The sequence below is a fragment of the Miscanthus floridulus genome, chromosome 5 (genome assembly GCF_019320115.1).
Source record: "Miscanthus floridulus cultivar M001 chromosome 5, ASM1932011v1, whole genome shotgun sequence".
Taxonomy (NCBI): domain Eukaryota; kingdom Viridiplantae; phylum Streptophyta; class Magnoliopsida; order Poales; family Poaceae; genus Miscanthus; species Miscanthus floridulus.
The window spans coordinates 128420181-128434818 of record NC_089584.1 but is presented as its reverse complement, the minus strand read 5'-3'; the positions used below and the strand labels follow the sequence as shown (position 1 = coordinate 128434818).

Below are 14638 nucleotides of genomic sequence, written 5' to 3'. Positions count from 1 at the left end.
TTGCTCTAGGTTTAGGCCTATTGTTTAGTGAGGTTTGCATACCTCTTATCACTCGGTGCTTGCACGTATCATTGTTGTACATTGGAGGGGCTTGTTGTCTTACAAGATCGCACCAACCGCGTTTATGGTATGGTCTCCACGGTGTACCAGAGGGAACAAGGCCCACAGCGTTTCGCCCGGAAGCTTGATAGTGAAGACAGCGGGGAGCAGTTTAGGAGAGGCTTACCGAAAGGCACACCGGAGACCCACTTATGCGTGGGAAAGGCCCGAGGCTATCCATAGAGTTACCCGACCAGGAGCTTGACCCATGCGAGGGATTTCTTACAAGGGGCTCCAACGAGAACTAGGGGGAAGCTTGCGCGCTTCTCGATACCTCGGTAAAAATACTGAAATCGTCGATGGGAGTTTATATATCTCTACCTTGTTCTTTAGCTTCCGTATTTACATTGTTTTCATTACTTCTTTTACGGTAGAGATAGCAACATACTAGCAAAACCATAGTTACATATTTAGATAGTTTATCTTTTGCATAGGTTTTGCTAAGGGTAGAAAAAGAGGCCATAATTAAGAAGTAGAATTTTAAGTTGCCTAATTCACCCCCCCTTTTAGGCGTCACGGTCGTCTACAAGTGGTATCAGAGCCGGTTGGCTCAATTTGGACCTTTGGCTTAACCGTCGGTGAGCCGACGCTATTTAGAGTAATTGGGATTGACACCTCTAGGCCTCCATACTTTGACGGCACTAACTTCCCCTATTATAAAGCTAGAATGACTTGTCATCTTGAGACAGTTGATTTGAGTGTTTGGAGAGTCACTCGTGACGGGATGAAACCCATTAAAAATCCCGACAAACCCACAAAGAGTGAAGAAAAAGAAATGCATTTCAATGCTAGAGCTAAAAATTGCTTGTTTGAATCTTTTAGCATGGATGTGTTTAACCAAACGTTTACTTTAAATACGACACATCAAATTTTGTTAAAACTCCAAGAGCTCCATAACGGCACAACTAATGTCTGTAAGCAAAAACATTGTCTAGCTAAACAAAATTATGATTCCTTTGAAATGATTGATGATGAGCTTGTTCGTGATATGTATTCTCATTTGAATCTAATTATCAATGAGCTCCACTCAATAGGATTAACAAAGCTAGATGATGCGAACATCATGAGAAAGATTATCTTCGTGCTACCACAAAAGAAATATGCAAGTATTATCACCATCATTCACAATATAGAGGACTTGAGCACCATGACCCCAACCATAGTCAATGAAAGATAGTGACATTTGAAATGTCACACAAGATGGGTCAAGAAGAAGCCTCTTCATCAAACAAAGGCAAAGCTCTTGCATGTAGTGAGAAAAAGAAGATAAAGAGCAAGCGAATTGAGACAAGCTCAAGCTCCTGCTCCTCAAGTGAAGATGAAGAAGAAGAAGATGATGATGATGACGAAGAAGAAGAAGAAGAAGATGATGATGATGATAATGATGATGATGAAGAAGATTCAAGTGATGATGATCAATCTTTCTCCTCCACCTCTGACCTTGATGAAGAATCAATCAAACTTATCAACAAGGTGGAGAGGATGATCCAAAGGCTCAATGTCAAGGCTCATTAACAAGATAGCATAAAAGCGGAATTTCGTCCCCAACGACTACTTTTTCAGTGGGACTTATAAATAGACCCTCTAACCGGCCAAATGAATACAGTGGAGCTGAGAAAACATATCTAGGGTGTTGATATATCATTTTAGTGATCTCTATTTGCATAGTGCTTAGTGATTCATTAGGTGATTAGCGTAGGTGCTTTGCGAAGTGCTTAGGTTGATTAGACCATCGCTTATGCGCTTGCTCTAGATTTAGGCCTAGTGTTTAGTGAGGTTTGTATACCTCTTACCACTCGGTGCTTACACGCACCATTGTTGTACAACGGAATGGCTTGTAGTCTTGCGAGATCACACCAACCGCATTTATGGTGTGGCCACCACCGTGTACCGGAGGGAACAAGGCCCGCGGCGTTTCAGCCGAAAGCTTGATAGTGAAGACGACGGGGAGCGGACTGGGAGAGGCTTGCTAGAAGACACACCGTAGACCCACTTGCACGTGGGGAAGGCCTAGGGCTATCCATGGAGTTATCCGGTCAGGAGCTTGGCCCTTACGAGGGGTTCCTTGCGAGGGGCTCCAACGAGGACTAGAAAAAAGCTTGCACGCTTCTCAATACCTCAGTAAAAATACTGAAATTATCGATGGGAGTTTGCATATCTCTACCTTACTCTTTAGCTTCCGCATTTACTTTATTTACATTACTCTTTTTACGGTAGAGATAGCAACACACTAGCAAAACCATAGTTGTACATTTAGATAGTTTATCTTTTGCATAGGTTTTACTAAGGGTAGAAAAAAAATGCCATAGTTAAGAAGTAGAATTTTAAGTTACCTAATTCATCCCCCTCTTAGGCGTCACGATCCCTTACAGTGATAAGTCCATAGCTCCTCAAGATATTTATGGAGACTTGTCTAGCAATAATTCAAATGTAGCAGCTAGTAATTCGTTAATATCCTTTGATCTTAAATTTAGGACTATTATTTTTAATAATAAATATATTGTAGATCTGGAGAAATTTATAACTATTGGACTGTCATCAAAGATATTTTATATATGTGCCTTATTATTACGTGGAAAGAAGGAGAAAATAAAGTCAACAAGATACATCAGGACTAATTCTAAAGAGGTGGAGATCATCAATGAAATTTTTCCATTGCCGTAGTATTTTATTATTTTTATGCATTAGTTTTCTATCCAGTTGTGATACACGATCTTTTATCTAGCATCTAGCTTTTAGTGCCTGCGTGCATCTATGTATGTGAATTAAATTGGTGGCTGCGTGCTATGCATGTTAGCTGAATCAGGGACTTAGGGTCAATCGGTCTTTGTTGGGCTGGTAGAGTCCGAGTTTTGTTTGGGTCAGGTGGTCTACGTGCCTATACCTGTGGCCTTCGGTCTTGTATCGGGTATATTAGACTGAATTTTATTGTGGAGTTTATTCCCCGTCGAGCCGCCGCTCGAGAAACCCTAGATGGTGATCCTATCAGATTCTTCGTATTAAAGATTATCTTTATATGGTGATCTCATTCTATACTCTATGGTGGCTGCTTTTTAGCGTGCCATGTCAGATCTATTCGCTAAATGAAAGGTATGGACCTACGATGAATCATTAAAAGTTTAGGAACAAACAAAAATGCAATTTAAAAGTTGATAAACCTAGATGACACACCACCAAAAGTTAATGAACTCAAAAATACAGTTTAAAAGTTGATAGACCTAGATGACACACCATCAAAAATTAATAAATCAAAAAATATAATTTAAAAATTGATAGACCTAGATGCCACCAAAAATTAATAGACCTATCATACCTTTAACTTTTTTTTTTTACAACAACCTACGATTGTTTTGGGACGGCGGGAGTGGCCTGAAGGCGACTGATGCCGTGATGCACCCTCGATCTGAACCGCTTGACACCCGATTGGACGGCCAGAAACACAAGCCCGTCGTGGATGGATGGCCATGGTTCTCCCTTCGGTTGGAGTTCCCGACCGCCCGAAGCCGAACCGCCACCGGCTTCGATAGACCACCCTTAGAAGCGCCGTCTTCTGCTTGCTAGGGTCTTTTGCAATTCCGAATTCGTTGTCGACGGCGAGCTCGTAGGCACTGTGGGCGGCGGCGGCGGCGGCAGCGGCAGCGATGGACTGGAGTTCTGTGACGGCAGAGGACCTCGTGGACGCGCTGCGAGAGGTGGACTGGTCAACACCGCCGCGCCCCGTCTCCGAATTCTTCTCCCGCTTCACCGCTCCCCGATCCTACTCCAAGTGGACCAGCCGCCTCAAGTGCAACCTCTACTAGTACGATCCGACACTCTAATCTCGCCCTCCTCTTGTATGCTTTGATGCCTATCCAATCACCAATTGAATAATTGGCGAGGTAGATTGGTTTTTCTCCTGTTATTTTTGGTGATTTAGAGTTGGGTCGTGGACTCACGATGAGGTTATCAGGTCAGGGTCGACGATGAGCTTCAAACCCTTGTTAGTTTATACGGAATGACGGCATCACAGCTGTAGGCTGTACCTCTTGGAGTGCTGTTTCATGCTCGATTTATGGTTGGCGTCGATCTGCTTTCAGGCGATGCACTATTTGGAGTTTAACATGTGGAATATATACACCATTAGTAGTGTGGTATGGGCGTATGGCTGCTGGCCAGCTGGAGATTTTTATTTGATACTTATAAAGTTATAATTAGGTGGAACTTCAACTACTTGTCATAAGAAGTTTATGCAGATATTTTCATATTTTATTTTTTACTGCATGCTAAAATGTTTTGTTAGTAAGCATGTACTCCAGTATGTTGATGGACAATTAGAAGTCATTCTTAACCATACCATGAGATACGTGGAGGAGGCTTGGGAATTTGCCAGTCTAGTTTAAAGTATGAACTGATTTGTAGAGTATATTTGTACAATTCCATTTGTATCTTAGCAAGTCTTCTTTCCAACCTTGCCTGTTTGCAGCTATCGGACGAACTACTTCATCTTGGTAGTATTCCTTCTTGGTAGGTAACAATGCCTATATGCGGCAGAACAGTTCTTCTTCAGTTGTTTAGGCTGGATTTTGCTTTTTTTTTTTAATACCTCCTTCCTCTTGTATATGCAGGAATGGGCTTTCTTAGAAAGCCAGTTGCCATCCTTGCAGCTCTAGCAACTTGCCTCAGCATTGCGTTTCTGAATGACAGGTGATTTTAACTTGAGTTGAAATGTTCATATTGTGCTTACACTATGGTTTGTGGAGCATTCATAATTTTATTCTCACCATGACCTGGAAAGTCTGAAAGCATATTCATATTCAGAACCGAGTAGGGTGAGCTGGTATTACAAATCTCAGTTCATTATTGCCATATATTTAGGTTTTACTTCTGTATTCCTGTGTGTCTTCATATTATGTGAAAAAGGAAAACATCAAATTCACGTTCACCAAAAAATTTTATTTTTGAATATACAAATCTGTAAGCTATGAATATTAGTCCCTCCCTCCCTCCCTCTCTGTATTCTCTCAATCAAAATTTATTATGGCCAGTCATGAAGCATGCTTCTATGTTTCTTTAGTTGTGAAACACAGGACAGAACCGGCAAAATTTGGGGCCCTGTACCAAACTATAAAATGAGGCCTTATTCCTTGATAAATAGGACTATAGTAATTATCAATTCTACACACATATCTTACACATGTGATAATCTTGGAACACCAGACGTAGTCATATGAAGGTTAGTTACCCAGATAATGATTGCCAAAAAAAATTGGTTCATATAATGATACGGAGAATAGTAGAATTCAAATTGAAGGCAAAGATTAAAATTATCTTAGGAGTTGTCATTGGCTTCAGGCTTACAGGTCCTGCTCCTGCACTCTTGACTCATGCTTACCTGTCGTCGTTGGCTTCAGGCTTACTGGTCCTGCTCCTGCACTCCTGACTCATGTTTGCCTGCGTTCAGTGCTAATCCATCACGAAATTAACGGCGTGGGCTTGAATTGATCCCTAGCTAGGCCTAGCTGGTAGTCACTAGCAGTTCAATCGAACGCACGAACTAATGATGAAGTGATGGCTGGTAAATCCATCAGAACATGGGGCACCTGGCAATTAGGGGAACTTGTTCCCTCACACTGCTCGCACTCCCCTTGGCCCGGCCCTGGTGAAACATAGCTTGCTGCCTTGTACATTGCCTCAAATTTTTTAAATTTCAGTAGGCTCAGATGTACTAGAAACTCTGTTTTTGTTATTAAATCAGACATTAAAGAGAGCACGATAACTTGTTTGTGCTGATCTTACTACAATTTACTTGAGATACATTATGGTTATTTTCTTATTACTTTCAGTACAGAATTCCTGGTTCAGATACAAACTTCAGTATATAATTTGATGCTCAATTAACCAGGATGTCGCATACACTAGTTGTTGCTAATGGCCATGACTTGTTCATCCATTAAGCAGAATTCAAGACAATTTGAAGTGTTGAACATGTGTTTTCTTCTACTTCTATACTTATTGTTTGATTTTAGTAGTTAAAGCCTCTGATGTTTCAGGTTAATGATTACCACATCCTCTTACTTACCAGAATTATTTAACTGATTGATATGCTGCTGTAACATTCCTGATTCTTCTCTTTGTTTCTGTTAATTCCCTTTCATTCCAACTAAGAAGAGCATAAGTGTTATCTTAGTCTTTCCCTTCTCTTGCGAGTTTCCTTTATTATTGACAGCTGAAATAGGGTTACGTTATCTGCAAGTTTTACTTCCTATAAAGTCCCCATGTTATCAAGTATCAACCAATGGTTCCCAAGTTTAGTCCAACTGTGTTTCTATTATAAATTATTTACTTTCCCTCTATATATAATGCTCGTAAACACTCAAAATAATGACAATTACCATCAGGATCATTGTTGTCAGACACTTCTCATGTCTGAGATTGCAGTTTTGCAGTTACTTTCAATGAGAAAATTACAAGGAGTGTCAGACAATTTTCACCACACTTAGCCGCAAAGATGAGGCCACCCATAACGTGAGGATCTCCCTCCCCTCTAACATCTCTTTGATATCCTTCTTTTGCCATGAACCGCAGAGGATACACTAACGCTTTACATATGACATTTTTCAGGCATGTCATCCGAGGGCGACCAAGTAAAAGAAGATCCATTCATATATGTGGCCGACCTCGCTGGATCTTTGTCCTGTTGTTTTCTGCAGGTTGGTAGAACACCTTCCTCCAGACATACCATTTTGCACTTGAATATATTCAGTCTCGATGGCCCAAAAAACATTGACTGCTGTTGTGTTTCAGTTAGTTGTGTGCTCTGGTTGACCTCCTGCAGCCTCCTCACAGTTTTGTGGGCACTACTTATTGGTCTACTTGGTAAGGCCAACTAGGAGCATGGAAGTTTTTAGTTAAATTATGCATCTACAAACACTATGCCTAATAACTGAATTCCTGCTTTGCAGCAACCTTGCTACATGCCAGCTTCAGAACACCTAATCTGAAGGCACGTCTGAACACATTCAGGGAGGAATTTCGAGCAGTATGGCGGAACTACAGTGAGCTGTAAATGTCTGGTTTGTCCCATGTGAGTGCCCTCCTCTCCTACAATCTTGGCTACTTGATAGTTGGACACCTGAAAATACTGCATGGTGTATGCTGCAGTAACATGTAAATTGAGTGCATCCTTGCAAATCTGCCTGTTGAACACCTGGATTTGTAAATGGTACATGATGTGAGATCTGCATCGGCTTGATTGCTGTTATTTTGATTTTGTTTTTCCCTTTGGCATGCAGGTTTTCGTCACAAGAGAATGATCAGCCAAGTTCCAAAACTTGATTGTTGTTTGTGGGCCTCGGAGGGAGATTTCACCAAGGTCGTTTTTGGTTTCGCGTTGAATTGCACACATTTGTATATATCATTAGATGGTGAATTGGTGATATATCTCAGTGCTCACCCCCTAGATAAGCATCTCTATAATTTGATATTCATTTCTAGATGTTGGGGAAAACCGTACTTAAGGAGTTAAGGTCGTGTACAACTATTCTCGAGTGAACAACGAAGATATTGTTTTTTACTCAAACTCCTGCTACGTTTCGTCACTTGAGAGTTGGACGACAAATTATGGCATACATTGGGCAAAAGAAAAAGAAAACCCCGAGCTTTGTTACTGGTGTTTGGTTTACCCTTTGGCTTTATGGGTTATGACATGTTTGCAGACTGGATGTAAGCCGGTTCGTGTTTACCGATGGCATTTCTGAAGTTGCTATGTGAATTTGGCCGTAAGAGCCATCATATTTGACCAGCGACCTTTACAGACTTTTATTTATGTTTTTAATAAATTCCTGTAGGGGAGCGAGCCCCTCCAATTCTTTCAAAAAAAATATTTGACCAGCGAACGATATTATTGTTTATTTGCTTCAACTTGGTGACACCTTGTTTGATTTTTTGTGCAATTGTCCATTGGCCTGAATGTCTCAATCACATAAATGCTTAGTTTTGTAGTTTTTTTTCCCTACAAACACAACTACACAAGTAGCTACAGAGATTGTGTTTAGTGTTAATCACCAAGTTCAAATGCACTTTATAGGGACTTAAACACCCGAGTATATATTAGAGCCAAACTTACACTATTGTATTACTTGTGTCTTGTGGTGTCTCAAGATGACATAGACTTGACTAACAGTTCTTGGAGATTTTTTCTCAGGCCTAGGGCCATGGCAGGTGTGTATTGTGCATATTTGTCACCGATTGTGACGTTTCTGTCTATTTCCAGTGTCAAATCTCCACGTGCATATTGTGAGCACCGTGACCACTGCACGCTGAAAAATTTTGCCCGGCCGTGGAGTCGGTGGCTGATTTCGGAACGTGCATGATCCTCTGCCCGTAGTAATCCTCAATTCCTCATAGCTGTGGGCTGTGGTGGTAGTAAAAAGGGTTGCTTGGATGAGGAATGGTTGGTGGAGCTATTCGGCTGAAGGTTTCTGCTACTGATAAGTCGACTAAAGCTGATTTGATGTGAGAGAAAAATATTATTCTAAGCTGATAAGTTTAAGCACAGTCACATGGCTCTCTTGTCCGAGGGCAGGCAGGGGTCACAGTGTCACACTCACACAGCTGCGCGGACGGTGACCCAGAGCCCTTCTCTTCTATATGAAGGCCTCCATTTCCATTCGGAACGCCGCGTGCAGGCAGTGCAGAAAAAATACTAAGCAGCTGTTGCAATTGCAACCGGTTCCTGCGAGGAGAAGCAAGCATGAGGCCCCAGGTGCTGCTCGTCGCACTGGTTGTCTTCGCCGTCCTCGTAGCTCTGCCACTAGGCAAAGGTGAGACTTGGACCTTTTGTTAAATCTCTCCATCGCTAGAATCACTTGAAATGATGGGGGATCGGTCGGTTGGATCGGTGCCCAGTGGCCTGATCTTTGGTTGCCGCAGCGCACGAGGAGGAGGAAGGGGTTGACGCGAGCCGGTGGCCGTGCTGCGACGACTGCGGCATTTGCACCAGGTCGCAGCCGCCGACATGTGAGTGCAGGGACACGTCGACGAGCGGCTGCAACCTGGAGTGCAAGTCGTGCGTCAGGTCCATTAGCGACGGCCTTTACGAGTGCAAGGACAGGATTGTCAACTTCTGCAAGCGCTGCACATGTTCAGAACTACTTTTCAGTCATGAAATGATATTTTTCTCTCACAACATTTCAGCATAAACATTAACATAAGCCAAAAATTTCAGCATCAGCGTGTTCGGAGTTCCCTTTATATTGCATCTTTCTCTGTAAAACTCTCTAGATCGTCCAGCAGTAGATCTTAGGGTTTGTTCCTTTTGAATACGGGATGAACAGAGGGGGAGATAGGAGAGAGGTGTTGGTATTGAACCTGAGCCCTCAGAGGGAGTCGCGGATGAACTGGAACCGGCCATCTTAGGTTCGGTGATGAAGGTCTGCGCACGGGCAGCGACGGGTGGAGTAGAGGTGGCACAGACGTCGATGCAGTGCAGACGGACGGTGTGGCAGTGACGACGGCGAAGTCAGTGGAGCTTCCCGTCGCTGGCTGCGCGCCCTCTCAGATCGGTCTAGGATTTGTCGGTGGGGTTTGCGGCTCACGGTGAATCTCGTACCTTGAGCCGCCGGCCCCCCACCACTTTATATAGCGCAGTGCGATGGGGGGCCACCAACCATGTAGGGTTGGGCGCCCCCGATCAGGGCGCGTGACCAAGGCTCAATAGGTCGTTGGGCTTATTGGCTGGGAGATCAATCCAACATTCTCCCCCTTGATCTCATACTATTACTTTTATCTTTAAACTTTAAACTTCAATCCTTTTATCCTTACTTATTTCTTCACAGATGATGCATAGAGCATGTTTCATCGTCACGGTCAATCGCCGATAAATTTAACAGCTACAATGCACGTCTCTGATCTGAAATAGTTACTTTAACTTTTGGGCCCTTTATAGTCCAGGAATCATAGGCTTTCCCTTAAACCCATGCCGGCTACATGTTCTCTAAACACGTTGGGTGGTAAGCCTTTTGTAAGCGGATCCGCGAGCAACTTTTCGGTACCTATATGCTCAAGACTTATTATTTGATCGCAGACTTCATCCTTCACAACATAATACTTTATGTCAATGTGTTTGGCAGCACCACTTGACCTATTGTTGTGAGCATACTGTACTACTAGATTATTATCGCAGTATAACTTCAGTGGTCTATTGATGTCGTCAACCACTTTCAAACCGGGTATGAACTTCTTTAGCCAGTTCACCTGCCCTGTTGCCTCATAACACGCTACAAACTCGGCATACATCGTGGACGATGTAGTAACGGTTTGCTTTGAGCTTTTTCATAAAATAGCTCCCCCTGCGAGAGTGAACACATATCCAGACGTGGATTTTCTATTATCTCCCGCATAATCAGAATCTGAATATCCCACTATATGGAGTGAATCAGATCTTCTATACGTCATCATGAGGCCTTTCGTTCCTTGCAAATAACACAAGACTTTCTTTATCAATTTCCAGTGTTCTATTCCAGGATTGCTCTGGAATCTGCCAAGTAACCCGATAACAAATGCCAAGTCAGGGCGCGTGCATACTTGAGCATATTGCAAGCTTCCGACAGCTGAAGCATATGGAACCATTTTCATTTGATCGATCTCATATTGGTTCCTGAGGCATTGAAAATCCCCATATCTGTCGCCCTTGACTATAGGAGCAGGTGAGGGACTATATTTGTGCATACTGAATTTCTTTAAGACTTTTTCTATGTATGTTTTTTGTGACAGTCCTAATACCCCTTTATTTCTATCTCGGTAAATCTCGATCCTTAGAACGAACGAAGCTTCACCAAGATCTTTCATATCAAATTTTGAGGACAAAAACTTCTTTGTTTCCAGTAGTAGACTGACATCACTACTAGCAAGTAAGATATCATCCACATACAGGACAAGGAAGATAAACTTCCCATTCTTAAACTTTGCGTAGACACAATTGTCCTTAATATTATCTTTAAACCCAAAATTCTTTATTGTCTGATCAAACTTCAAGTACCACTGTCTTGAAGCTTGTTTTAATCCATAAATGGATTTCTTTAGGCGGCATCCCAAACGTTTTTTTCCTTCCATGACAAAACCTTTCGGTTGTGCCATGTAAACATTTTCTTCTAAGTCTCCGTTGAGAAATGCCGTCTTTACATCCATCTGATGTAATTCTAAATCGTAATGTGCCACTAATGCCATTATGATTCTGAAAGAATCCTTACATGAGACTGGAGAAAAAGTCTCATTGTAATCAATCCCTTCTCTTTGTGTAAAGCCTTTTACCACAAGTCGAGCTTTATATCTCTCTATATTCCCTTGAGAGTCAAGTTTTGTTTTATAGACCCATTTACAGTCTATTATTTTGGCTTCTTTAGGAATTATCATCAAATCCTAAACTTTATTTGCATTTATTGATCTCATTTCATCTTCCATGGCCTCAAGCCACTTTAATGAATGATCACTTTTCATGGCTTCTTCAAATGAGGTGGGATCATCCTCCATCTAAAATTCCTTAGTGTTGTACACTTCATAATCAACATGAATAGCTGATTTTCTAACTCTTTGAGACCTTCTAGAGGCTTCCTCATTTGGCACATTTTCTATTTGAGGCTGTTGTTGCTCCCCCTCATGTGTGGCAATAGGTTCTATAGGATCCTGAGGAACAGGTTCCTCATCATCATTCATTCTTGCCACAGGCAGGATAACAACAGGTGCTGGCACCACAGTGTCTTGAACTGTTGGTGCAGCAGCAACAGATAGTGAGAAAAATGGCTCATGAATAATCGGAGTGGGTGCATACACCCGCTTCTCTTCAAGGTTAATTTCTCGAGCTACTATGCTCCCCCTAATCATTTCATCTTCTAGGAAGACAGCGTGTCTCGTTTCCACAAACTTTGTATGTCTATTAGGACAACAAAAACGAAAACCTTTTGACTTTTCTAGGTAGCCAATAAAATAACAACTCACTGTTTTGGGATCTAGCTTCCCAATGTTTGGGTTAAAAACTTTAGCCTCAGCAGGGCTCCCACACACACGCAAGTGGTTAAGTGAGGGTAATCTTCCTGTCCACAACTCATATGATGTTTTGGGCACCGACTTACTTGGTACTCTATTGAGAATATGAATGGCGGTTTTTAACACCTCCATCCATGGACTCATTGGTAAAGTGGAGTAACTTATCATACTACGCACCATATCCATCAGGGTACGGTTACGTCTTTTAGCTACTCCATTCTACTGAGGTTCGCCCGGTGTTGAATACTGGGTGACTATACCATTCTCCTGTAAGAACCTTGCAAAAGGTCCAGGAACTTGCCCATATGGGGTATGCCGACCGTAGTACTCCCCCCCACGGTCAGACCTGACTATCTTAATCTTTAAATCATGCTGATTTTCAACTTCTGCTTTAAATATTTTGAATTTATCCAACGCTTCTGTTCTTTCTTTAATTGGATGAATGTAGCCATAACGGGAGTAATCATCTGTGAATGTTATGAATGAATCAAAACCATCCACACTCTTTATAGGAAAAGCACCACATATATCTATGTGAATAATCTGTAGAATTCACGCGCTTCATTTGGCATCTTTCTTAATTTTCTTTACATAATTTCCTTTTATGTAATCTCTACATTGTTCTAAATCTGAGAGCTCTAATGGAGGAAGAATATCATTCTTAACTAGTCTTTCTATTCTCCCTCTCGAAATATGGCCTAAACAATAGTGCCATAATTTTGACAACGCATCGTGAGCTCTCTTTCGTTTTCTGTTTGAATTGTTCGATGAGGATACATTCTCATTCACATCACATACGGAATTCACATTTTCACGAAGTGATAACAAATAAAGCTCATCTTGTCGGAAGGCAAGACCAATACATCTATTATTAAACAATATCTGACATTTGTCATTTCTAAAATGGCAATCATAACCATCATGGTCCAACTTTGATACACTAATCAAGTTTCTTTGCAGAGAAGATACATAAAGAACATCTCTAAGAAAAAGTATGAAGCCATCAGCAAGCTCTAGCGGAAGATCGCTAACGGCCTCAACATCTGCTTGTACTCCATTTGCGACTTTAATGAAACTTTCGCTTTTTTGCAAAGTTCTTATCGAACGGAATCCCTACAATGAATTAGCAACATGAATAGTTGCACCTGAATCAATCCACCAAGTAGATTTTGAAAACTTTACATACAAGAATTCATTTACAAACGTAATAATGTTCTCACCTTTATTTTTCATAATCATCTTTAAGAAATCAGGACAATTCTTATAATGTCACGTCTTCGTACAGTAGAGACACTGGTCTTTTTCCACTGGGAATTGCTTGTTCTGAGACTGTTGCATGGGACCCTTTCCAGATGACTTGAAGGAAGAGCTGTTATTATAGTTCTTTTTCTTATCTTTTAGGTAGTTGATAGTACCACCCTGTGAAACTTTTATTCTTTCCTCCTTCTGCACACATATGGCTATGAGCTTTTCTAAATCCCATTTTTCAGGTTGTATGTTGTAATTAACAACAAATATGTCAAATTCTTTGGGTAAAGAAGCAAAAATCAAATGAATAAGAAACTCATCCTTGAGTGCCAAATTCATTGGTTTGAGCTTAGATGCCAAATTGCTTATTCTCAGTATGTGCTCTCTAATGCCACTGCCACCACTAGAGTACCTTTCTGTGACCAGCTGCTTGATCAGCTGGGTTGCATATGTCTTTGAAGAGCCAGTGAACTGACTCTTTATTCTTTCTAGATACTCTGTGACCGTGTCACAGTCTGGAATTGAGCCCACTATTGCAGGCTCAATTATATTCTTTATCACAGCCAAACATTTTTTATTGGCTGTGACCCACTTTCTATTTTCAAGGTCAAAAGACATCTTTACAGGAGCAAAGTCCCGCTCTCTGTTCTGCCATGCAGCATCAGTCTCATTTGTCTCCCTCACCGGTGCCACAGCTTCTCTGGGACACAGTGTGGTGATAACCCAGTCCACCTCAGCGAGGATGAAAGCTAGGTCTATCTTTTTCTTCCACTCAATATAGTTATCATCTTTTAGAGTGGGAATCTCTTTGATACAACTCATCAAGTTGTATCCGCCTGAAAACACAATTCAAATAGTGTGAGAACACAAATAATAATAACAACAATTGTATGCCTTAGTTCAACGTTGGTAAAAATTAAAACATACAATTGTTCTCTACACTAACTCTACATCACCATTGGACAGAAATATAATTAATGCAAGACAAAAACATTATAATATTGCCATTAATCAACGTTGGTCAGAATAACAATAATATTATAATCAATTTAAAACATATCCATTTTCAAAATTAAATTCTCCCGTTGGTTCGAATTTAATAATGAAAATTACATCTTTAAATACGCAGCGGAAACTTTGAATAAAATTCTCATGATAATATTTTCCAGAAGCAACTTTACTATTTACTGAACAAAAAATATCGTTGGATAAATTTTGTACAAAAAATTATCATAAAAATTCAATTCGAATTCATCAAATTGTTTTCTGG

At 41.1% G+C, this 14638-nt stretch overlaps 2 protein-coding genes across 2 annotated transcripts; both read left to right on the top strand.

Moving 5' to 3' along the window:
- The first annotated feature begins 3604 nt into the window (after positions 1–3604).
- LOC136453540 (PRA1 family protein A1-like) lies at positions 3605–7655 on the top strand. Its single transcript, XM_066454099.1, has 8 exons — positions 3605–3898; positions 4562–4602; positions 4704–4782; positions 6517–6603; positions 6700–6788; positions 6883–6954; positions 7041–7162; positions 7371–7655. The coding sequence occupies exons 1-7, from the start codon at positions 3741–3743 to the stop codon at positions 7142–7144; spliced, it is 630 nt and encodes a 209-aa protein (XP_066310196.1). The 5' UTR covers positions 3605–3740; the 3' UTR covers positions 7145–7162; positions 7371–7655.
- Positions 7656–8702: 1047 nt separating this feature from the next.
- On the top strand, positions 8703–9287 carry LOC136453539 (Bowman-Birk type trypsin inhibitor-like). Its single transcript, XM_066454098.1, has 2 exons — positions 8703–8900; positions 9010–9287. The coding sequence occupies exons 1-2, from the start codon at positions 8831–8833 to the stop codon at positions 9276–9278; spliced, it is 339 nt and encodes a 112-aa protein (XP_066310195.1). The 5' UTR covers positions 8703–8830; the 3' UTR covers positions 9279–9287.
- The last annotated feature ends 5351 nt before the right edge of the window (positions 9288–14638 follow it).